The sequence below is a fragment of the Nomascus leucogenys genome, chromosome 13 (assembly GCF_006542625.1).
Source record: "Nomascus leucogenys isolate Asia chromosome 13, Asia_NLE_v1, whole genome shotgun sequence".
Taxonomy (NCBI): Eukaryota; Metazoa; Chordata; class Mammalia; order Primates; family Hylobatidae; genus Nomascus; species Nomascus leucogenys.
The window spans coordinates 17,453,706-17,478,531 of NC_044393.1; the positions used below are offsets into that span (position 1 = coordinate 17,453,706).

Genomic DNA, 24,826 nt, shown 5'->3' on the forward strand with positions numbered 1-24,826 from the left:
ACATTACACTAAAGACATCCTGCTCTTTCCTCCTAGCTGCTGTGCGAAGAAACGGCCTACACACTGTGCCCACGGAGATGCAGTTTCTCGCCAGCACAGAAGCGTAAGTTACTGATGAAATTCGTAGAGGACCCAGTGCTTGATTCAAGGAGACGATGAACAAGAATTCACTGCTGCAAACCATTTTCCTCCCATCCCTAAATTTTTCTACAAACAACCTAATGCCTAAGTTTCCACCATTCATCTCTGTGGCTTAAACATTAACCTCAACAGCCTCATTTAAAAAAAATGCAGACATGGAAAGAGTAGGGCAGTACATTAAATCCCTAAAGATCTGGTGAGGTTGAGGATCACAGGTACTTTCCTCTTGAAAGAAGAGACCCAGAAGAGCAAGATAGCACAAACTGCATGACAGTCAAGGAGGAGAGGGGTGCAGGCAGGGTTAACAGTCCATACAGACAAAAAAATACCTTATAAAACAATAGCAGCCCTTCACCCTACATGACTTAGAAAGCATCTTCACATTGATGTTGAAATCGCATTTAGTCTAGAGTATCCTTTGCATTATGGCAGTGTAGTTAAGATTATGGGATTTGGAGTCACAACACCTGACTTGGAACTCTGGCTCTGCTCCATACTGGCTATGTGAAATAATGAGATAATGTAGACAGAGCAGATTGGCTGGACCTTACACGTCCAGATGTTAGCACTTGTTATTATGGCATTGTGATCTCAATATAACAGTGATGACACAACAGGGAGCCAAGCAATCTGCTCAAGGCAGTGCTGGGCATTGATCCAGTCTATTTCATTCATTCGCTAATATTTATTGGGCGCTTACAATGAGCCAGGCACTATTCTAGGGATGGAGATACAGCAAGGAACAGACAGAAAGCCCAGCCCTTATGGGCTTACATTCTAGTGGCAAGAAACGGATAAGTGAATGTAATCCATGGTGTGCCAGGTGATTGATAAGCTTCAGAGGGAGATTAAAGCAGGAAAGAAGGTGGGGGAGGCGAGCTGGTAATTGGGAAGGGGCAGTTTGAATATGGGTGGTCAGGGAAGTCCTCACAAGAAGATCGTCCTTGAGCAAATCTCTGCAAGAGGTGGGGAGTGGTGGGGGTATCCATGGGAAGAGTGTTCTCAGCATGTGGACCAGCACGTGCAAAGCTCCTGAGAGGTCAAAGAGCAGCCAGGAAGCCAGTGTGGCTGGAGCCGAGTGAATAAGTGAGCACATGGTAGGAGGTGGGGTCTGAGATTTGGCTTGGGTGGGAAGAGAGTGATGGTGGAAGACAGAGCACGTGGGACCTCATGAGCCATGGATATAACCTTGACTTTGAATGAGATGGGAGCTGATGGAGGTTTTAGCAGGAGAGGGGTATGATCTTATGCCTGTTTCATCCCACAGCCTGTGCTCCCTCTCGGCACCATGTCTGGGGGCTTTGAGTCTAACGCTGAGTAGTGAGTTCTGTGACTGGTCCAGCCACTCATGACTGTATGGCCTGGAAATATGCTTTAAACATCTGCCTGTGCAGTGCTTGCACTGGGTCTGTTGCAAAACCCAGTCCTCACCCTCTGGAAGCCTACATCTGTTGGATGCAAACCCCTTCCTTTCTCTGGGCCTCAGTTTCCTCACCTGAACAAAAAAGTGGTTGCTCTAGATAAACTCTAGGGCCCTTTCTGCTTTTTCTCTTTTTGATACTCAGGATGGTTGGGGTCCCCAGGTCTGAGGGAGGCCACAGTTCTGGACCAGGCCTGCCACTCCTGAGAAGTCAGACCATGACGGTAGTTTCCACCTGCTTCTGGTCTTTGCCTTCCTGTCATACTGGAAATCAGCTACTCAGACCCCAGCTCATGTTCACATTGCTCTCTGGGGAAGGCGTCCCTTATGTAGTGATTCAGGCCAGAGGGTATTTGAATTATCTTTCCTTCTTTAAGTAAATATTTTTTCATTTTAATTTCCACTTTAATTTAAAAAAATTGATTTGTTACACAGAACACTTTTTTTAAAATCTTAATTTATCTTTTATTCAGATTCATTGAAGTATAGTTGACAAATAAAAATTACATATATTTAAGATATACAATGTAATGTTTTGATATATGGGCACATTGTGAAATGATTACCATAATCAAGCTCATTAACATATCTGTCAGTGCTACAGCAATTCTCAATTTCATTCACTTAGAAACAATTTACAATTGCATATGTCAAAAAATACTCTTAAAATAAAAGATAAATGCATTTAGCACCTCACTTCCAGAGGTAGATTATAACAGTTAAATGAATACCATTCTAGACTATTTCTTGACAGACAGCTGTATACATAAATGCATTTTTACCACGGTGGCTCATGCCTGTAATCCCAGTACTTTGGGAGGCCAAGGCCGGCAGATTACCTGAGGTCAGGAGTACGAGACCAGCTAGGCCAACATGGTGAAACCCTGTTTCTACTAAAAATACAAAAATTAGCTGGGCATGGTGGTGGGCACCTATAAACTCAGTTACTCAGGAGGCTGAGGCAGGAGAATCGCTTGAACCCAGGAGGCGGAGGTAGCAGTGAGCTGAGATCATGCCATTGCACTCTAGCCTGAGTGGCAAGAGTGAAGCTCTGTCTCAAAAAAAAAAAAATAAATAAATAATAAACAAAATAAAATAAAAATTGATAATGCTATATATGCTGTTTTGTAACCTGCTATTTCACTTTTTTTTCTTCATTTCAGTCTGTTTCCAAATACCTATTTTACTTAATGGAGAATAGCGGACATCATTTCACCTCAATAATGCCAACATTATGATCTTTTAATTATGTACTTAATAATTCTTAATTTTATTATTTCCCAAAACTCTTTAACTGTACAAGGAAAACAACCCAGAAAATAAAAAAGAAAAAAAATACGTAATTCCACTCCTGGGAAAGGTATCAAAACAACTTGCATGTATTTCTAGACTTTAAATATTCTTATATTCACGAAACATAGCTATTTCTTTATTTTTATTTCTTACTTACTAATTTTTTTTAGAGACAGGGTCTCACTCTGTCACCCAGGCTGGAGGGCAGTGGAGCAATCATAGCTCACTACAGCCTGAAACTTCTGGGCTCAATCAACCCTCCTGGCTCAGCCTTCCCAGTAGCTGGGACTACAGGTGCGTGCCACCACGCCCAGCTGATTTTTTAATTTTTTTATAGAGATGGGATCTCACTATATTGCCCAGGCTGGTCTCAAACTCTTTTCATCAAGCAATCCTTTTGCCTTGGTCTCCCAAAGTGGTGGAGTTAGTTATAGGAGTGAGCCACAACGCCTAGCTGAAACATGAGTATTTGTAAAATAAAAAACTAAATAGTACTATGACATGCCTTTTCACTGTAGTTTGTGAATGGACAGCTCTCATCTTAGTAAGCATCCATTTAATAGCTGCATTGCTGTTCCATCCAGGAAGAGAGTCATCTTTATTATCAGCCCCTTTTTGATGGGCATTTAGACTGTTCTTCATTTAAATTATATTTAATGGCATGGTGAATTCCCTTGTACCCACACCTGAGACACTTGTCTATTTCTTTAGGATACATTCTTAGAGTAGAATATCTGAGCTGAAGAGTTGCACCTTGTTACAAATTACCTGTGCCAAATTACCCTCTAGAAAGATCACTTAGCTCCCCAACTCCTGGGCAGTCTGTGGCCTGTTCTCCATATGTTCTGAATGGCTTCTCTTTGGATTTGTTTAAAGCAAAGACCACCCTGGGGAGACAGAAGTTCCACTGGATCTGCCGGCTGACTCCAGGAAGGAGGATGAATATCGTGGGAACATCTGGAAGGGCTTCCTCATCTCCATCCCCTACTCAGCCAGTATTGGGGGCACAGCCACACTCACGGGCACAGCCCCTAACCTCATCCTGCTTGGCCAGCTCAAGAGGTGAAAGCGAGAGTCCCCACCCGCAGGGAGGGTTCTGCTCCTCCCCTCCTCTTCCCTCCTTCATTCAATATCCAGGGAATGTGTATTGAGGGCCTTCTCTGGGCCAGGCTCTGGGAACACAGCAATGCACAAAATCCAGTGAGATCCCTGCCCTTGGGGAACTTCCATTCTGGCGGGAGAGACAGGCAATAAATGAAAAAGCAAATGAATATAAAATATATCTGTGTCATAAGTTAGGAAAAAAATACAGCAGGGAAAGAGGGTAGAAGTGAGGAGAGTGGGGTGCTAGTTTATGTAGGTTAGTCAAGGACACCGGTTCTCTCTGATGGGCTGACATTTGAGCAGAGACCTAGAAGGGAATGAGCCATGTGGACACAGGAGGGAAAGGCATTGCCGACAGTGGGGAGTAGCTCTTACAGGGCTTGGAGGTGGAGCTGTTCCTGGGGAGGTTCAGGGACCAGCAAGAAAACTAGGGAGACGAAGAGCCTGGGGCGAAGGGAAGGTGAGAAGACAAAAGATTATAGCGGTAAGTGTTGTCTAAGGACTCCAGCTTTTCCTCCAAGTGAGATGGGGGTCATTGGAAAGGTGACAGCAGAGGAATGACCCAGTGGGAGGCATGGGTCTGTGGCTGTCATGGCCCGAGAGAAACCTTCCAACCATAAGCAGGGCCACCCAGTGGAGTGAGCTCTGCTGGGAGCTAAAGTCTCCCTACCCCTGGAAGTGGTCAGCAGTGACTGGGTGGCCGGTCAGGGCATGAGGATAAGAGAAAGATTCTCCAACTGCACAACTTGCCGCTCCCATTATTCTAAACCTCTGGTTTCTAATATTTTAAAACTTCAGTATTTGAAGATCCTGTCTCTAAGACTTTTAGGTTCCAGGATTCCGAGGCAGGGTTTCTAAGATTCCTTGCAGTGGAGATGTAGCATAGGTTCATTTAATTTACATAAATGCAAATGTAAGCATTTGGCCAACAAAGGACACCAAATAGTATTTGATATTCAACATGGCTGCAAATACTAGCTGACTTCTTTACCTGTTGCCCAACCAAAGAATCAAAAACCTGTGGGGATGAAGGGAGGCCCTGCTGATCTCCCTGAGAGAGGTTTGCTACGTGTGCAACCCTCAGTAACATACATGTGAGTAATTACAGGTATTTTCACAAGAGATTTTAGTACACCCATGTTTGGCCACATGTGCTGATTTTAAAACCTTAACCCCTTAGTGAGATGAATTGCCAATACATTCTCAGATTCCAAAATGCTTTGATTTTAAGATCTGATGATGGAAACCAGTGATTGTCAACCATGCACTGGGAGAGGTGAAAAAAAAAAAAAAAAGAAGTCATAGGTGTATTTCACCAATTGATTTAAGCCCACTGAGTTTTACTGCAAACCTTAGATGTCTTTTTATCTCTATCCTTTAAACAAGGCTGACTGTGCCTTCTGGTTTTAGCTCAGTGACAGAAAAACCAGAAGCAAAGATGGTCCCACTTCAGGTGTGGGGAGGATCTAGGCTCAGCCCTTTAGTGTTCTGCCAAGGGGGAAAGTACGCATTTGGTATTAGGGTTTGCCGGGACCCATCCCCAGGGCTGGACAGGAAGATGTGGGTTCTGGGGATGAAGAGCAGAGCCTAGGTTGGGGATGGAGAGAATTGGAGGGGAGCAGTTGTCAAAGCGTTTTCAGGCTGCCTGCCTGCCCTGATGTGAGTAGGACTTTGTTCCAACCTGAAATGAAATTGGGGAAATTATATTTTTTTGTATGTCTATTTCATATTTATATTTTCTAAAATATATCTTATGTATATTTAAGTATGTAATATATATTAACATATAATACATAAAATATATAATATTAACATATATACAGTAAAAATATCAAATGTAGGATTTCAAGTAAATTACATGCAAATCTTATGCAACACCAGGGCTCAAATGTAGACCCTCTGGTGTAGGAAGAGGGGATTTAAAAGGAATGCTAGGTAATACGTGATTTTGATTCTCCAGCTGAGAACAGGAGAAGCCTGGAGAGACAGGAGAAGTGATTGCCCTGAGTAGTCCTTTGGCCCTTGTTGCCAAAATACATTTTATTGGTTTGTTCTGATTATAAAATGATATTGGCACACTAAGGAACATTTGGAAAATGTAGAAAAAGAAGTTTGAAATACCTTCAATCCACTGTCGATATTTTAACGGACTTTCTTCTAGACTTTTCTATGTCCATATATTAAATGTGTATATATTTAACATTTTTGCCACTATGCTCTTAATACAGTTTTATAGTCTGATTTTATTATTAAAATTTTTTAGAAAACATAATTTTTAGTGACTATTATCTTATTTTGGGTGTACATACTTTAATCATAAGCATTGATTGTTTTCATTTTATAATTATTATTATTTTGCTATTAAAAATTATGTAACTGACCACACACTTGCTGATATTTTAATATTTTTAAAGCAATATTTTTATTTTGCCTAATTATAGAGGTATACTTATTCATTGTAGAAAATACAGGTAGAGAAAAAGAAGGAAATAAAAACCTCTTAGAATCCTACTATATAGAGTTTATTAATATTTTTGTTTGCTTATTTATTATACAATAACTGTTAACGTTTTGGTTTATTTACTTATTTACCTAGAAACGTCCGTGAGTGTCCACATACTTTTGTATACATCATTCCATAACTTCCTTTTCCTCTTTTCAATCTAGCACTTATATTCCTGACCACATTTCTGGTTGGTTGTTTTAAAGTTTATTTCTAGTAGTAGAATTTCTGGGTAAAAGGGTATGCACATTTTTAAGACTCTTACTGCATTTTACCAAATTCCTCTCCAGAAAAGAATATTCTGATGAACAAACATCAAGAATCTGCCTGTTTTTCCACATCTTCACCAGCACTGAGTGTTACTGCCCTTCATCCTTTCAGGCTTGATGATGTCTTAATGAAACTGAGATTGGACACTGTTCAGCAGAGAAAGAACTCATCGACATTGCCATTGCCTTGACAAAATGGCCAGGGTCTTTGAGCATATGTGATAAGGAGGGCAAAGGTTTCAGCCTGCAGATGTGTTATGTTTGACTCCCACATTCATTAAAAACATTTTCATGAATTGCCAACATTTAAACATCACATAACTTCAAGTAAAACCCAAACCTGGGCTTACTGGCTCTGCACTCTTGCATGGCAGCCATGGGGGAGCAAATAGCAGCTGAGCCCTTTAAAGAGCAGGGCTCTCTTCAATTCAACAGGGCCCGGCCTGGCCTGGCCTGTTTCACTCACCTGTCTGGCCTCCAGGGGGCAGAGATTTTGACTGTAAGGCACCCATTGGTCCCACTAGGTCAGAAGCCAGCAGCCTCCAAAGAAGAGGAAGAAAGGGTGCTTCTATTAGAATAGGTGGAAAACACTGTTCCCAAGACTTCCATGAGACCCTCTCATTCCTCCTCCCCACTACTACTAGTACCGCCTGGTCCCCTCTCCCACTCCCAAAATGGGCATGGCTGCCCTTGGCCTGTTCTCATCTCCCGCTGTTCTCCAGTTTCTTTCCGCAGTGTGACGTGGTGAATTTCGGCTCCTGGTTCATTTTTGCCTTCCCTCTTATGCTGTTGTTCGTGTTGGCAGGCTGGCTCTGGATCTCCTTCCTGTACGGGGGACTGAGCTTCAGGTACCTCTCATTTTCTTCTTGGCAGATAGAGTGGGGAAGCAGGGAATGGCATTTCTAACCTCAGTATCTGCCTATGAAAACTGAGGATGATTGTTATTTCATGTCGTATTCTCATTTCTTTCTTTTATGTATGTATGTATGTAGGTATGTATATATGTACGTATGTATGTATGCATTTAGTTATACAGACAGGATCTTGCTCTGTCGCCCAGGATGTAGTGCAGTGGTGCGATCATAGCTCATTGCAGCCTCAATCTCCCAGGTTCAAGTGTTCCTCTGGCCTCAGCTTCCCAAGTAGCTGGGACTACAGGCGAGTGCCACTGTGCCTGGCTAATTTTTTTTTTTTTTTCAATTTTTTGTAGAGAGAGGGTCTCACTACATTACCCAGGCTGGTCTCAAACTTCTGGTCTCAAGCGATCCTTCTTCTCTTGGCCTCTCAAAGCTCTGGGATTATAGGTGTGAGCCACCATGCTAGCCATATTCTCATTTCTTGACCTTCCAGGGATGTGAGGATTGAGAGGTGTGACCTGCCTGCCACACCCAGACCCTCTGTTGATGTCACATATTATTAATAATTATTAATAGTATTGTCTTTAAATAAGGTAAACGCTCTTGACCAGAGAAGAGGGGAGTGCACAATTTCCCATTTTATGGGGCCCTGATACAGAAGATAATTTGGGGTGGCATGAGGACAAAATACTAAATAACACCAAATCATATTATGGGAAATATGTCTTTATCAACTCTCATCACTCAGTCTACTTACGTTGAGGAGAAAGTCTCAGTTGGGTGCTAAAGAAACCTTTAATATCTAACATTTCCAAATCAACCTCTAAATGAAGAAAGAGCAAGCTTCAGACCCAGAGGCTTGAGCCAGAAATGATATCTAGCCAAAATGTAATACTGGCACTTTGTTTTCCTATATTTATTTTGCTTACTTCAATTCCTTTTTAATATGGCTATGTTAATTTGGATAGGCAACTCATATATATGCTTCTCAAAAATCAAAACAACGCTAAGAGGTATGCAGTGAGAACCCCTCTTCCCAACCATGGGCCTCTTCTGCCACGATATCCTCCCAAACAAGCATCCACTTTTATTGGTTTCTTGTGTAACCTTCCAGAGTTTTCTTAAGCAAATATGAGCAGACATAGATATCTTTTTCTAGCGACTGGCCTCCCTGACAGATTTTTGTTTTTTGTTTTATTTATTTATTTATTTATTTATTTATTTATTTATTTAGACAAAGTCTCATTCTGTCACCCAGGCTGGAGTGCAGTGGCGCCATCTCAGAGTGCAACCTCCACCTCCCAAGTTCAGGCCATTCTCCTGCCTCAGCCTCCAGAGTAGCTGGGACTACAGGCTCTTGCCACCTTGCCTGGCTAATTTTTTGTGCCTTTTTTTTTTTTTTTTTTTTGGTAGAGAGAGGGGTTTACTCTGTTGGTCAGGCTGGTCTCAAACCTCAAGTGATCCACCCACCTCGGCCCCCTAAACAGCTGGGATTACAGGCATGAGCCACTCGTGCCCAGCTGTTTTTTTATTTTTATTTTTATTTTTTCTCTTTTACCTTGCAGCTCTAGCTCAAAGGAAGCAAGCCTTTTTATAAGATACATTTCCAGAAGTGGGATTTCTGGATCAGAGAATAAACACATTTTTATTTTGATAGATATTATCAAATCATTCTTCATAAAAATTTTACATGTTTCCTCTCCCATGCACAATATATGAGAGTGTCTGCTTCCTTGCAGCAAAGTGGATTTTTGCCAATCTGATAAGAGAAAAATAACTTGTGTTTATTTTATGAAGAGTAATTTTGGGCAACTTTTCATAGGTTTGGAAGCATATGAAAAGTTTGTTCATAGGTATTTTCTTTCCTGTGAATTGTGAAACTGTGTGTTCGCATTTTTATATATTTTTTTCAAATGGGTTTTTGGTCTTGTTCTTACTAGTTTCTGGTACGCTTTATATTTTAGAAAGATGAGTGCTTATTCTACAATAGAAGCTACATTTTTTTCCTGATTTGTCTTTTGGCTTTGCTTATGGTGCTTTTCTCCCTGTAGAATTGTTTTAATTTTTTTTTCAATCTTTTCTCATATGGTTTCTGAAATTTCAATTACAGCTTAGAAAGGTTTTCCTAATGTAGGACTTATAAAAGAATAATCATATGTTTTCTTCTAGTATTTTTTTTTACATTTAAACCTCTGATCTATTTGGAGTTCATCCTTATGGTACAGTGTGAAGTTTGGATTCAACTTCACTTTTTTTTGTCCCAAATGGTCACCCAGTGTCCTAACACCATTTATGGACACACAACATTTTACTATTTTGGTGAAGTCAAATTTGTCTATCTTTTGTGGCTTGTGTTTTTGATGTCATATTGAAGAAACTGTTGCCTATTCCAAGGGCATGAAAATTTACCACTGCCCTTTCTTCTGAGAGTTTTATGGTTTTAACCCTAACCATATTATTCCAAGGCACATGAAACTTTGCCCCTGCCTTTTCTTCTGAGAGTGTGATGGCTTTAGCTCCAACATTTAGGTCTTCAATCCATTTTGGGTTTAATTTTGTATTTGGTGTGAGGTAGGGGTCCAGATTCATTCTTTTCCACATGGCTGTCCAGTTTTCCTAGCACCATTTGTTGAAAGGCTATTCCTTCCCCCACTATTCAGTCTTGGTACCCCTGTCAAAAATCAACTGGCCATAGATGGATGGGTTTATTTCCGGGCTCTCAATTCTGTTCCATTGATCTATATGTCTGATACCATTTACTGAATAGCCCATCTTTTCCACACCAATCTGTGATAGCAACTTTATCATAGAGTAAATTCCCATTTGTGATTGAGTCTGTGTCTAGACTTTCTGTTTTGTTCCATTAATTCCTGTGTTTATTCATGTGCCTGTTTGACCCACTCATGGATTTTAAGCCTGGTAGTCATATGAACAGATTCACATTTTTAAAGATCAACCAGGCTATATGTGGGGAGAACAACTGTAGCAAAGGAAGACAGTTGCAGGGAGACCAGCCATCAGGCAGTTGCAGCCTCCCGGACAGAGAGGATGTGGCTTGGTCAGGTGGTGGTGTTGGTTGTAGGTGAGAAGTTAGTTATACCTGCAGTGGCCACTCCTAACCTCCCACTTTCTGTTTCAGGGGCTGGAGGAAGAATAAATCTGAGATAAGAACCAATGCAGAAGATAGGGCTCGAGCTGTAATTCGGGAAGAATACCAGAACCTGGGGCCCATCAAGTATGTGGGGGTCCTTGGGTTGAGGAAAGTGCTGAGTATTAAACGCTCAGGAGAGCTTCCTCCTGGCCTGGCCTTGGGCCCATGGGGGCTGAGCTCCAGGGGAATTCCAGGACCCATGGCCTGGGAGCCTAGAGACGGAGGATGGGAGGTGGTTTACACGGTCAACCTCTTGCCGTGGTGCTGGGGTAGAAACCTGAGGACCAAAAAGCCCCTCAGAGTGTACTTACAGTGGGATCTGCTACCTTCCACCCAAGGCACCACTTCCCTCCTGGTACGCAGAATACCTGACACTATCTCAGATGACTTCCGGAAACTTGTTTAATGCACATTTCCATATGGTGAAAATAACGGGTTCAGTAGGCCTGTGTTCAAGGACCAGCTGTGCCACTCATGTCCTGTGTGGCTTTGGTCATGGCACTAACCCTCTCTGGGCCCTGCTCTCCAGTCTGTGAAATGGGTACATTGGGTAACTGTCTCCTCTAATTCTTGGGGATCCTCTCTTTCCACCTCCATCCACCCTCTCTCCAGGTCTGTCCCCTCTCTGTGTCTCTCCTTTCAGTGTAGACAGACTGTGTGTTTTTCTGTCTCTCTCTCTCTCTCTCTCTCTCTATGAATGCTCCTCTTTCTCTTTGCCTACTGCATTTTTGTCTGTTTCTCTTCCTCTCTGCTTTTCAGACTGTGTCTCTGTTTCTCACTTTCTTGATTTTCCGTAGGACCGTGGTAAACTCCTGGTGATAATGAAACACACAATTTCGGGGAGGGGGTGGCTTGAGGCTCAGGAAGGATCCTGAGGGAGCGTGGAAGTCCTAGGACAGGAGCCATTTACAGTCCATTGGCACCCCTCCCCTCACCCTGGGCACTCCCTGGGGAGTGGATGACTTCAGCTTTTTCAGAGGCAGAGCCTGGGCCCAGTCACTCCCAGTGGGCAGCTGCCTGAGCCTGTGCCTGCTGCGGTCTGCCTGAAACCCAGGGTCACCATCATGCCTGCATGTCTGTGCCACAGGTTTGCCGAACAGGCCGTTTTCATCCTTTTCTGCATGTTTGCCATCCTCCTCTTCACCCGGGACCCGAAGTTCATCCCTGGCTGGGCCAGCCTCTTCAATCCTGGGTGAGACTCTGGGGACCCACAGGGAGGAGTCCAACGGGAGGATTCTGGGCTGGGCCACCTGGAGCTGGACAGGCGGCAGTGCAGCTGGGGAGACACGCATCCAAGTTTCCATCTTTTGTCCCATATGATTATTAATAGCTCCCTCTTTCACTCTCAAAACAGTTTAGGTTTGGGTGATAAAATATGACTTCTCATGTGTTGGGAGCTCTGGATTTGGAGTCAGACTAAACTGAGTTAGAATTCTAGCTCTGCCACTTACGAGCTGTGTGACTGAGCAAATGGTTCATTCATTCAATCAACATTGATTGAGAACCTATTATGTGCTAAGCTGGATGCTGGGTGCTGGGACACGGACAAAAGCAAGTAGTTAGACAACAAAATAACTGCATTGCAATGAGTGCTATGAAGGAAAGACTGAGAGGATTGTGCTATAAAATAATAGAGCAGGGGCATTGACTTTGGACAGTTCTGGGAAGAGCCAAAGCTTAGGAAGACTGCAGATGAAAGCAGTGGAGATGCCCTGGGAATGTCTACTGAAGCCTGAGTCAGAACAAAACGTAGCATGTTTGAGAAAATGAGAAAAGCCCAGTGGGAGCGAGGCCTGGTGGGAAGGAAGGAAAGCGGGTGAGGAAGGGTAGGGGAGGGCCAGATCAGAGTGTCTTTTCGGGCATGTTATGCATTTTGCTTTTTTTTTTTTTCTGTGAGCAGTGGGCAGCCATTGGAAGGTTGTAAGGTACTCAATCTCTCTGTGCCTCAGTTTCCTAATCTGTAAAATGATAATTATAATAGTGCATTTTTCATTGGCTTGTTGTAAAGATAAATGAGTTAATACCTGTCAAGTGATTAAAATGGCTCATAAAGGCCGGGTGCAGTGGCTCACGCTTGTAATCCCAGCACTTTGGGAGGCCGAGGTGGGCGGATCACGAGGTCAGGAGATCGAGACCACGGTGAAACCCCATCTCTACTAAAAAATACAAAAAAAAAAAAAAAAAATTAGCCGGGCGTGGTGGCGGGCGCCTGTAGTCCCAGCTACTCGGAGAGGCTGAGGCAGGAGAATGGCGTGAACCTGGGAGGCGGAGCTTGCAGTGAGCCGAGACTGCGCCACTGCACTCCAGCCTGGGCGACAGAGCGAGACTCCGTCTCAAAAAAAAAAAAAAAAGGCTCATAAAAAGAACTCAATAATTGTATATTCATTAGGAAATGGATAGTTTATATGAAATTCAAATTTCAGTGTCTGCAAATAAAGTTTTATTGACACACAGCCACACCTATTCAATTACATATTGTCTATGGCTGCTTTCAAACTCCAATGTCAAATGTGAGTCCAGAGAAACACCATGTGGCCTGCAAAGCCAAAATACTTACTATGTGGCTTTTTACAGGAGACATTTGCTGACCCCTGGTCTGGGGGATGGCTTGAGTGAGGGTGGTAGCAATGGCGATGCAGCAGTCAAGATATCATTCAAAGTTAAATGTGGGACTTGTGCTGGGTTGGATTGGGGGGGTGTGAATGAGAGGAGTGCCTGCATGGATGGTGGTTAATTGCAGAAGAATATTTTTTAGGGGGCTGGGAATGGCTTATTCATAATTCTATTTTGGACTTGGTTTAGGCTTGTCAAGCTCAATAGGCAGTTGGGTACGCAAGATTGGAGCTTAGAGGAGATGTTTAGGTGGCAGACATAAATCTGGGAGTCATTGTATAAATTTGGGAGTTAAATCCATAGGAATCAATGGGCTCAGCTATGGAAAATGTTTAAGGAGAGTACAGAAGACCATGAGGAACCCCAGCACTTGGGAGCTGGGGAAAGGAAAATGAATTTACTAGGGAAACAGAGAGATGGTGAGTGAGGTAGAAGGAAAACTTAGAGCTATGGACCAGCAAAAGCCAAGAGAGGGGAGTGTTTTAAGAAGCGTGAGTGGGTACCGTGTCCAATTCTGGTGTGAGTGGGAACATGATTAAAGAGAGATGTATCTGCTGGATTTGGTGAAATCTGATTATTTCGATTAGCCCCATCCAAGAGAGATATAATGTGAGCCACATATGTATTTTAAATTTTTTGGTAGCTATATTAAAAAAGTGAAAAACAGATGAAACTAATATGAATAATGTATTTTATGTATAAATTATTAGTGAGATATTTTGCATTCTTTTTTTCATGTGAAATCATCAAAATCTGGTGTGTGCTTTACATTTAAAGCACATGTCAGTTTGGTCTTGCCACATTTCAAGTGCCCACTAGCCCACATGTGGCTACTACACATTTCAAGTGCCCACTAGCCCACATACTGGACAGTGCACAATCCAGATATCTCACCCTCTGGGCCTCAACCTCTTCCCTGGTAAAATGGGTGACATAAATTCTGATCTCCTGAAGGTTGTTATAAGCAAGAAACAATATAATTTCATGAAGCCGTGAAGCTCTCATTGCTCTTACCGTTTTTTTATTTTTCCAAAATGCAGATGCTTTATTTTTTTCAGATGCAAAATGGGCATTATAAGTATTTCAACAATACAGAAAATGTGAAAATCAGCTAAATCTCAGTCTCTAATTCTGATATACATCTTTCCTGACTTTTAAAAAATGGCTATCTGAGAACTGTTCTACATTGTGATCACGCTGTTATCGGACTGTATACATTTGTCAAGACTTGTTAAACTATACCCTTAAAATGGGAGCATTTTATTGCATGTTAATTACACCTCAATGAAACATAATGCCAATTGGCTTTTAGAACCCTATTAAAAGAAGATTTTTTTAACAGAAATGTGATCACATCAACATATTATTTGTAATCTGCTTTTTAATTTTGTATTGAATTTCAAAAGTTACGCGTACTCATAAAAATTCAAAGAATGCTGAATTGAAAAAGGAAAAGTTAGTGGTTCTTTATCCACTTTATGTCCCACTGCCCAGAGATGATTGCCACGAGCAGTTTGGTGTATGACATTCCAGATATGCACACATATCTTCACACATACACACATACAAATATGTATACATATAACAAAAGACTGTAAAATATAATAATATGATCATGGAAAACTTGCCATTTTGGACTTACTTCGTTCTTTTTTCTAAATTTTATTTTCTTGGACTCAGATCACAAATTCATTGTTTTAAAACACTGCATAGTACTCTACAGTATGGGAGCATTTTGATTTATTTAACCAATTCCTTATTGGATTGTGTTCAATACTTCAAATAAAAACTTTTAAAATAAAATTTACAGGGTATCTTCGTGTATTTCTATGTCAATACATAGAGATTGACATTATCTTTTATCTTTTTTTAAACAGATGCAGTGTACTTCATAATATGAATGGAACACAATTTCTTTAAACATGTGTTTATCAAAAATCTTCCAATTTTTTTTACTCTTATCAGTAATGAACATCGTTGCACATAATCTGTGTAGAAAAATTACGACTGTTTCTCAAGGTTAAATTCCTAGAAGGAGGATAACTGGATCAAAGGGTATTTACATGTAAAATTGGAAATATGTTGCCAAATGCCCCAGGAGGTTAAACTGGTTTATTCTTTCACTAAGGGCATATGTTCCCAACACCCTCACCAGTTTTACTCTCCTTTTCAAGTCTTGCCTGTTGGGAGATGAATGGTATACCATTAGTGTTTTGATCTGCATTTCTCTGATGATAGTGATATTGACCATCTCTTCCAACTTCTTGTCTGTTTGAATACTCTCCTTTCCAAATGTGTGAGTGGAAAGAGCTTTGGTTAGCAATGAGCTCTAGGCTTCGTTGAACTTGGAGCCAGAGCAATCTGAGTTTCAGGCCAGAGTCTACAGAATGGGAGCACTTCGATTTATTTAACCAATTCCTTATTGGATTGTGTCCAATGCTGCAAATAAAAACTTTAAAAATAAAATTTACAGGGTATCTTTGTTGAATTTGTATGTCAGTTTACCAAAATGACTTGCTCAGGGTCTGCCCTTGAACAAGTTGTTTCTGCTCTTTGACCCTCTGATTCTCCACCTGAAATGGGAAGTGCCTGCCCCGAGGGCTTAATGTGTACAAAGCTCCCCTAAAGGACACATTGTGGATGCTTGAAACGTGACAGTTAGGTTTTGAGGGGCCATGAGGCTGGGTCAATCTGGGTTCCACTGGTGTGAGTGGGCTGTATCTCGATGCAGTGAGCTGCCCATCCCAGGAGGGATTCAAGCACAAGCTGAACAGACAGGGCTCACACAGGAGTCCCAGTGAGGGTGATTTATAGGGGTTCCAAGGATTCCAATATTCTGCGGCCCTCAGATTCTCCCCTCTTCGGTCGAGTCCCTCTTCCTAGGGTTCTTGAGTTGGGAGGATAAGCATTTGCTTGAGCCCAAGCAGCATCTAAATGCCCCCAGGGAGCTGTGAACGAAGAGCTTTGCACCATGCTGAGTGCATTGCAGGACAGAATCCAGTGGCCCAGCCTCCAACAATGGCCCCTTCACAGCAGGCCTAATTCCCTTCCACAAATCCTCCTTTACAAATCTGCCAAACCTCGGCCGGCTGAGATGCCCAGGGTCACATGCTTTGGGGCCTTCTCATTGTAGGTTTCTTTCTGATGCCGTCACCGGCGTGGCTATTGTCACCATCTTGTTCTTCTTCCCGTCTCAAAGGCCCTCTCTCAAGTGGTGGTTTGACTTCAAAGGTAAGGTGGTCAAGGCTGGGGTCTCAGTGGGTTCAGTGAGGACTGTGGCGTGGAGTGTGGTCATCAAGGGCCTGGAGCCTCCCACTGCACTAACCACATGGTCCTTCCTGCTTCTCCTTTCACTGTCTGAGCCATTGCCTTGTCTGGGGACTGAGGGCTGCCTCAGGTGGTAGTCCAGGACAGGGGTTAGCAACTGCAATCTTCAGACCAAATCCAGCCAGCTGTCTGTTTTTGAACAGCCTGTGAGCTAAGCACAGTTTTCAGATTTTTAAACGGTTGAAAAAAAAAAAAAGAAAAGAAAAGCATTTTACGACATGTGAAAGTTACATGAAATCTAAATTTCAGTGTCCATTTATCAAATTTTGCTTTGTGGAAAATTTGTGGAAATTTATTTTCTTTAGTTATTTAAGTACTTACACAATAGCCTCAATTTTGCCTCTTGGCCCACAAAGCAAAAAATGTTTATTTTTCTTGTCCTTTGCAGAAAAATTACCCCTTGACCCAAAGCAGGAGTTGCACCTTGGTTGCCCAAGGAGCCACTCATGGAAAACACAAGCTGGGTTTCAACGGTATAGGAAGTGTTGGGGACTGAGGAAAAACTGCCTGAAGGCATTCAGATTCTATTTTTTAAAAATCACTGAGTACCTCTAACCAAAATGTCGTAGACTGTGGTCTTCAGATTGCCAGCTTGCGACTCCCTCTGGTGTCCAGCAGCTGTCTACCAGAAGGTGACGCCAACACCTGAGGCTGCCACCTGGGGCAGTTGGATGAGCTCCTCCGGAGTCAGGAAATAGGGACCATAATCAAACTGTTTTCTATTGTTGAGAAAAATAGTGTCACTCAGGATAGCCCCAGCCATGGAAGAGTCGGGGTTTGAGTGTGGGGAGTATAGTGTACGTGTCCTGTAGGAAGATGAGGATTTTACAGGCTCCATAAACAGTTCTTTCTTTCTTCTTCTTCTTTTTTTTTATGGGGTCTCACTCTGTCACCCAGGCTGGGGTGCAGTAGCGCCATCACAGCTCAGTGCAGTCTCGAACTCTTGGGCTCCAGTGAACCTCCCACCTCAGACTCCCAAGGAGCTGGGATTACAGGTGGGAGCCACCTCGCTTAGCTAATTTAAAAAAAAAAAAAATTGTAGCAGGCTGGGCATGGTAGCTCACACCTGTAATCCCAGCACTTTAGGAGGCTGAGGCGGGTGGATTGCTTGAGTCCAGGAGTTTGAGACCAGCCTGGCAACAAGGAGAAACCCCATCTCTACAAAAAATAAAAAATAAAAAAAATAGCTGGGCATGGGGAGGCATTCCTGGTAGTCCCAGCTACTTGGAAGGCTGAGGTGGGTGAATTGATTGAGCCTGGCAGGTCAAAGCTGCAGTGAGCTGTGATGGCACCCACTGCACTCCAGCTTGGGTGACAGAGTGAAACCCTGTCTCAAAAAAAATTTTTTTTGTGGTAACAGGGGTCTCGCTACATTACCCAGACTGGTCTTGAACTCCTAGCCTCAAGTGACCCTCCCATCTCTGCCTTCTGAAATGTTGGGACTACAGGCATGAGCCACCATGTGCAACCCATAAACAATTCCTGTAGCATAGCTGGACCTCAGGGAGGCTGGAACTGGGTCTAAGGAGGCTTAGCTGTGGGCCTGTGTACTCTACAGGTGAACAGGATTCAGCTTTTCTCCATCTCTGCTTCTCTTCCAGTTAGTCTTCCAAATGGCTGTTCTCATCATTCCCTCTGTATACAATTTTTTAAACTTTTCCTAGTTTCTGCTGCTTATTAGGTTTTGCACCTTTATAGTTTCTGCTTCATTTTAGTCCCTACTTTTGTTCCCTTGTAGTGTCTGATCCCCGTGGCTTCTGCTAACTCCACTTCCTCATGTTTTCTATTCCCTGTGGCATCGCCCCTTATACTTTCTGCTCCTTCCTAGCTTCTTCTCCCTAGTGGCAGCCACTTCCTCATGGTGTCCATCTGATGCCTTGAGCCTCTGTTTCCCCGGAGCCTCTGTGTCCTCACAGTATCTGTTTCCTCCTGGCTGCTGCTTCCCCACCCAACTTCAGCCCAGTCATGTCCCCTGTGTGTCATATGGCCTCTCTGTTCATTCTGTCACCTTCAGGTGTCACTTCTCTTCACCCAGTGGGTCTCTGTTTCCCATTGCTGCATCTGAGAGTAAGAGTCCGGTTGGTCCAGCTTGTTCTTCTTGGGCAGATCTCCTCCCACAAGGCTACTTCACAGCCTCATAGATCCCTGGCCAGCCTATGGATCAGCTGCCCTTGGTCAGGTGCCCATCCGTGGTTCTGGCACCTGGGGGTGAACTCACAATGCCCAGGGCTTTCTCTCAGCTGGGGCCATGGGGAAGGCGCTATTGTTGCAGGGCAGGCGAGCCCACAAATTGGGGCTTAGTCTGGGAGGGTTCTTGGCTTCTTCACCCAGGAAGGAATTCCAGGGAAGCCAGTGGTGTTAGAAAGCCACTTTTATTGAAGCAGCAGTGCACAGCAGCAGCAGAGATTCTGCTCCTTGTGGAGTGGGGCTACCCCATAGGCAGTGTGCCCAGAGTAATAGCTCAGAGGCAGTGCTGCAGTCATATTTATATGCACTTTTAACTATATGCAAATTAAGGGGTAGTTTATGCAGAAATTTCTAGGATAAGGGTGTTAACTTTTAGGTTGTTGAGTCATTGCCATGAAAAGGGATGGTAACTTCTGGATGTTGTCATGGCAATGGTAGACTGACATGGTATACTGGTGGGCGTATCTTATGGAAAGCTGCTTCCGCCCAGGACCTGTTTTAGCTGGTCCTCAATTTGGTCTGGTTCCCAAGCCCCAACCCTGGAGTGAGTCCCACCTCCTACCTCACTATGACATAGATGACTGGCATCCCAGCTCTGCTACTAATTTTCTGGGTGACCTCAGAGAAGCTCCTATATTCTCTGAGCCTTGCTTTCTCACTTAGAAAATGAGGGAGTCCCTTAGATGCCTTCCACCTCTGGCTTTTACTGGCTTTATAGATTAGGGGTTACAAACTCAACTGCCTACAAGGAGGTAACACTTATTTTATATATAATATATATATTTATATGTTTTATAAATATATAATCTATTTTATATATATATATATATATATATATATATATATATATATATATATATATATTTGCCCTATATTTGTCTCCAGATGGAAGGTAACGTTTGTATACAGCAGATTGGGTACAGGAATATGTGTCTCAAGAAACACGTGGTCCTCCTTGTCAATCTTTCCTTTCCCATTTTTGAAACAGAGAGCAGTTTCCTTATTATACAAAGGGAGACAACAGCTGAGATCAGTAAGAAGTGGTGAGAGGCTGGGCGCGGTGGCTCACGCCTGTAATCCCAGCACTTTGGGAGGATGAGGCGGGTGGATCACGAGTTCAGGAGATAGAGACCATCCTGGAGAACACGGTGAAACCCTGTCTCTACTAAAAAAAAATACAAAAAATTAGGCAGAGCTTGCAGTGAGCCGAGAGCGCGCCACTGCACTCCATCCTGGGTGACAGAGACGAGACTCCATCTCAAAAAAATAAATAAAAATAAAAAATAAATAAATAGCCAAGGACTTGCTCTGGGCAAGGCCCTGGGATGAGTCCTTTGCACAGAGGGACCATTTCATCTTTCCAGTAAGTCTCCAAGGGCAGTGCTGTTACTCCATTTTGCAGAAGAGGAAATCGAAGCTCAGAAAGGTAGTGACACTGGCCCAAATCACACAGCTGGAGCACAGCAGAGCCAGGATTCAAGTCTAGTTCAAAGCTTGTGCCTTTAGCTACTGCTGTAGACAGCCAGCTGGCATCAGGTTGAGCTGCAGTGGGAAATCCACAGTCAGAGATTGTGCTTATGAGAAATAGCAGCAAAGGCATGGTTGGATGGGAAAACAATAAAAACCATGGTAGCTAACGTTAACTGAGCACTTGGCATGTGACAGTCTGATATACACTCGCCATTTAATCTGCATTACATGGGACTCTGCTCAAGGCCTTCTTCCTTCCCCCATCCCATCCACCCTTACCTGCTGCGTGGGGTGAGTCACTTCACTTTTTCAGACTTCTTGTACTTCTTTAATGAAATGATATTTTAGCATCTGAAGGCAGAGGGCTGGGCCACCTGCCATGTCTGATTGCCTCATCCAGTTCTGGGCTTAAGTTGCATTTGGCCCAAGAATCCCCTCAAGGTATATGACACCTGCACTGCATGTAGATACCATGGGCTGCATGCACCTGTGGGCTGCATATACCTGTGGACTGATACATCTGTGGGCTGCATACACCTGTAGGCTTCATACATCTGTGAGCCGCATACGCCTGTGGGCTTCATACATCTGTGGGCTACATACACCTGTGGGCTTCATACATCTGTGGGCTGTATACACCTGTGGACAGCATACACCTGTGGGCTTCATACACCTGTAGGCTGCATACACCTGTGGGCTGCATGCACCTGTGGACTGCATACACCCGTGGGCTTCATACACCTGTGGCCACATATACCTGTGGGCTGCATGCACCTGTGGACTGCATACATCTGTGGGTTTCATACACCTGTGGGCTTCATAGACCTGTGGACTCCATACACCTGTGGGCTGCATACACCTGCGGGCTGCATGAACCTGTGGGCTGCATACACCTGCGGCTGCATGAACCTGTGGGCTGCATACACCTGTGGGCGTTATGCACCTGTGGGCTGCATACACCTGTGGGCGTTATGCACCTGCGGACTGCATACACCTGTGGGCTGCATACACTTGTGGACTACATGCTTGCTGGTAGAAGGATTTTATTAAGTAGCTTTTATTATCTTTATTTCCTGACTATAAAATCTTGTTTTAGGTAAACCACTGTGTAACATTTGGAAAAAGCTCAAAAGGAGAAGCAAAATGTCCATAACTGTTTGACCAGGAAGTGTCCTGGGAGATGGCAAACTGCCTTAAAGGAGTCAGACCCATCCTCCCTGCTTCCCTGGTCACAGCCTGCCAAGAGAAGTCCTATTTCAGGAGTGATTGCCCCGCACCAGGTGTGGGTCTAAGTGTGTCATATACATTATTTGACAAATATTTATGGAGTAACCATCAGGTGTCAGGCACTGTTCTAGACCCTGCGGATGCAACTATCAGCTAACTGGAAATGCCTCATCTCCCTGCAGATCCATCATTGTTCTGGTTGGTGTTCACAGGGACCCCCCTGGTTCTGTAACTGTGCCATGTGCCAGCTGAGGAAACGGGGCTCAGGGAGGCAAAGTCACTTGAAGGGCATGCAGTAAGCCAAGACTGAGGAGGGTCTGTCTCCAAGCCTATGCCCCCAACCCAGGGATGTCACACTACCAGCCACGTGCCAGGTCCAACCCACCACCTGCTTTTCTAAATAGAGTTTTATTTACAACCATGCCCACATGTTTAGGTATGGTCTCTGGCTGTTTTCATGCTACAATGACAGAGTAGTGACAACAGAGTCTGTCTGTGTGGCCTGCAAAGCCTCAGTGATTCACTTGCTAACCCCTTGCAGAAAGTTTGTTGACTCCCCCGCCCACTGTCCTCACCACTGCAGCGCTGCCTCTTTCGAGGAAATAAAAATCATCCCATCATTTAGGGGCTCAAAAATACCCTTTGTTTCTATTTTTCTAAATTTCCTTCTTCTTTTTCTTTCCTCTCTGTACATGTTCCAGTACAAAGAAAGCCTTTTCTCTTATAAATGAGGGTAAAAATAGCACTTGTGCCTAAGGGCTGTTGGGAGAGTTAAGTGATATCCTGCATGTGGAGTTTCCAAAAACTCCCAAGCTGTGGGAACCATGAAAGTTATTTTCACTGGGAGTAGAACAGCTCCACCTATCACGATGCCTGTGCACTCTCTCCCTAAAGCTCCAAGTCAAATGCTTGACCCACACTTTGGCTTCCTGGGGACCCCTGAGTGTCCTCAGTAAGATGGGGCTGCAGGGCTGGTGGCCTGTGCCTCAGGCTGAGCGGCCCTGAGTGTGTGCTGAATCCCTCTCTCTGCCCAGCTCCCAACACAGAGACAGAGCCCTTGCTGACCTGGAAGAAGGCCCAGGAGACAGTGCCCTGGAACATCATCCTTCTCCTGGGAGGGGGCTTCGCCATGGCCAAAGGCTGTGAGGTAAGACCCCCCTGGCTCCCCCATCCAGCAGGAACAGCGGGAGGCAGGTGTGGGCGGGTCCCAGTGCTGGCTGCAGCACCAGGATCAGAGCAGGTGAGCTGCACGGGCCCCGGGGGCACAGCCGGTTTCCTCACTTGCCAAACTGAGATGATCATAGTTCACTCCTGGTGCTACAGAGAAAGAAAGGAATGAGTATGACCTGGATCCTTAAGGAGCTCATGATGGGCAAAATATTAATATAATACTAATACTAATAATACTAGGACTCGAGGGCTCTGTGACTTCAGAGGGATAACAACATATTGTGCCTACCCAATGCCAGACACTGTTCAACATGCTTGTGGAGGCGGAAGGATGGCTTGAGGCCAGGAGTCCAAGATCAGCCTGGGCAATATAGTGAGACCCTCTCTCTTTTTCTCTCTCTGTCTTTTTTTTGAGACAGAGTGAAAGGTTGGAGTGCAGTGGTGTCAACACAGCTCACTGCAGCCTCAACCTGCCGGGCTTAATCAATTCTCTCACCTCAGCCTCCCAAGTAGCTGGGACTGCAGGGATGCTTCACCATACCCAGCTAATTTTCTTTTGTACTTTTTTTTTTTTTTTTAGAGATGGGGTTAAAAAAAATCAGCCAGGTGTGGTGGTCCTAGGCTGGAGTACAGTGGAGTCATGATCATAATACTGCACTCCAGCCTGGGTGACAGAGCAAGACCTCCTCTCTAAGAAAAAAAAAAGAAAGAAACATACTTTACACATTAACTCATTTAAACCTCCCAACAAAGCTATAAGGTAGATACCATTATTATGCCCATTCTCCAGATAAGGAACTTGAGACACAGAGAGATAAAGTACCTTACCTAATGTCACACAGCTATGGAGTCAGGATTAGAATCCAGGCAGTTTGGCTCTAGGGTCTATGCTCTTAACCACTCTCATATAAGTCCTAGATAGTGATATTAATTAGTTCACGGATGTTATTATTAATGTTATTCCAGAGGGCTTTGTGAGCTCAGAAGTCAGGGCTGGGACCAGGGTGGAGCAAATGAGGCACGCGGAGCGCAGAATTGCAGGGAGTGCTCACTCTCCGGGGTGTGCAAGTGCGGGTCAGCCAGCCCAGCTCAGAGGCAGTGCAACGTCAGCATCTAGCATCTGTCACCACAGATTATCTCACTGAATCACCACACCAGCCCTAAGAGCTGGGTAATGCTTTTATGCCTTTTTTACAGATAGGAAAACTGAGACATGAAAAACTAAGCAACCCTCTTAAATTCTTACAATTGTATTCTGCTTGGGAGCTGGGGTTCAAACTCTCCCTGATTTCAGAGTCCAGGCTCCAAATTGTTCACTCTAGAATTTTGCACATGCCAGCCATTGTTTGAAGTGCTTCGTGAATCGAATATGACTCAGTTGATCTTTATAAACACCGCTGAATCAGAAACTATCACTGTCTCCATTTTAAAGATGAGGAATTGGAGGCAAAAGGAGGCTAAATAGCTCGCCTACGTTTGCACAGTCAGGAGATGGTAGAGCCAGGATCTGAAGCCAAAGCTCGCGTGGCTGAGCTCCGTCCCACCCCTGAACGCCTTGTAAACTGAGGCATTAAAAACCACAGCCAATTAAAAGTCCATCTGAAGTGAAGGTTAAGGGAAGCTGAAATTACTTCTTTTACTGCTTCTCTTATTAATTCAATTTTAATCTTCAGTTTCAAATGAGGTTACAATGTTGGACACCTGTTAACCGTGTACACTGGGCAGAAGCCCAGGCCTGGGAATCTCAGTACCTGGTCAGTCTAGGCTCTACCACTCCTTGATGGGACACGTCAGGCAGGTTTCTTAACCTCTCTGGGTTCCTATTTTTCTCCTCCATAGATTGAGGCTCAAAGTTCTTACTCTACAGGGTTGCTGGAAAAAATTAAAGAATAACTGCCCAATACATATAGCTGATAAGAAGTGCTAAAAACTGCATGTACACCAGCTCATAAATCCTCATGTCATGGTTTCTACAGGTTGGGCTTTCAGGAAGCAGACTCTGGGATGGAGATTCACAAGCACGGGCTTCATTAGGTTGTGCCCTTGGGGTCACTGTGGAAGGGAGAGGAAGGAAGCAGGAGAGTGCAGAGGGAG

General features: G+C 43.9%; 1 protein-coding gene across 2 annotated transcripts in view; it reads left to right on the forward strand.

The window, feature by feature from the left end:
* SLC13A3 (solute carrier family 13 member 3) overlaps positions 1 to 24,826 on the forward strand; it is a 54,270-nt gene that overhangs the window by 13,843 nt on the left and 15,601 nt on the right. The window contains exons 3-9 of one of the 2 annotated variants that reach the window (XM_030825686.1): positions 37 to 103; positions 3,731 to 3,916; positions 7,453 to 7,578; positions 10,727 to 10,822; positions 11,826 to 11,930; positions 16,485 to 16,582; positions 22,597 to 22,709. In XM_030825686.1, coding sequence (XP_030681546.1) covers positions 37 to 103; positions 3,731 to 3,916; positions 7,453 to 7,578; positions 10,727 to 10,822; positions 11,826 to 11,930; positions 16,485 to 16,582; positions 22,597 to 22,709 — 791 coding nt within the window. The remainder of the gene's footprint in view (positions 1 to 36; positions 104 to 3,730; positions 3,917 to 7,452; positions 7,579 to 10,726; positions 10,823 to 11,825; positions 11,931 to 16,484; positions 16,583 to 22,596; positions 22,710 to 24,826) is intronic. The other variant, XM_030825687.1, reaches the window with a different exon arrangement.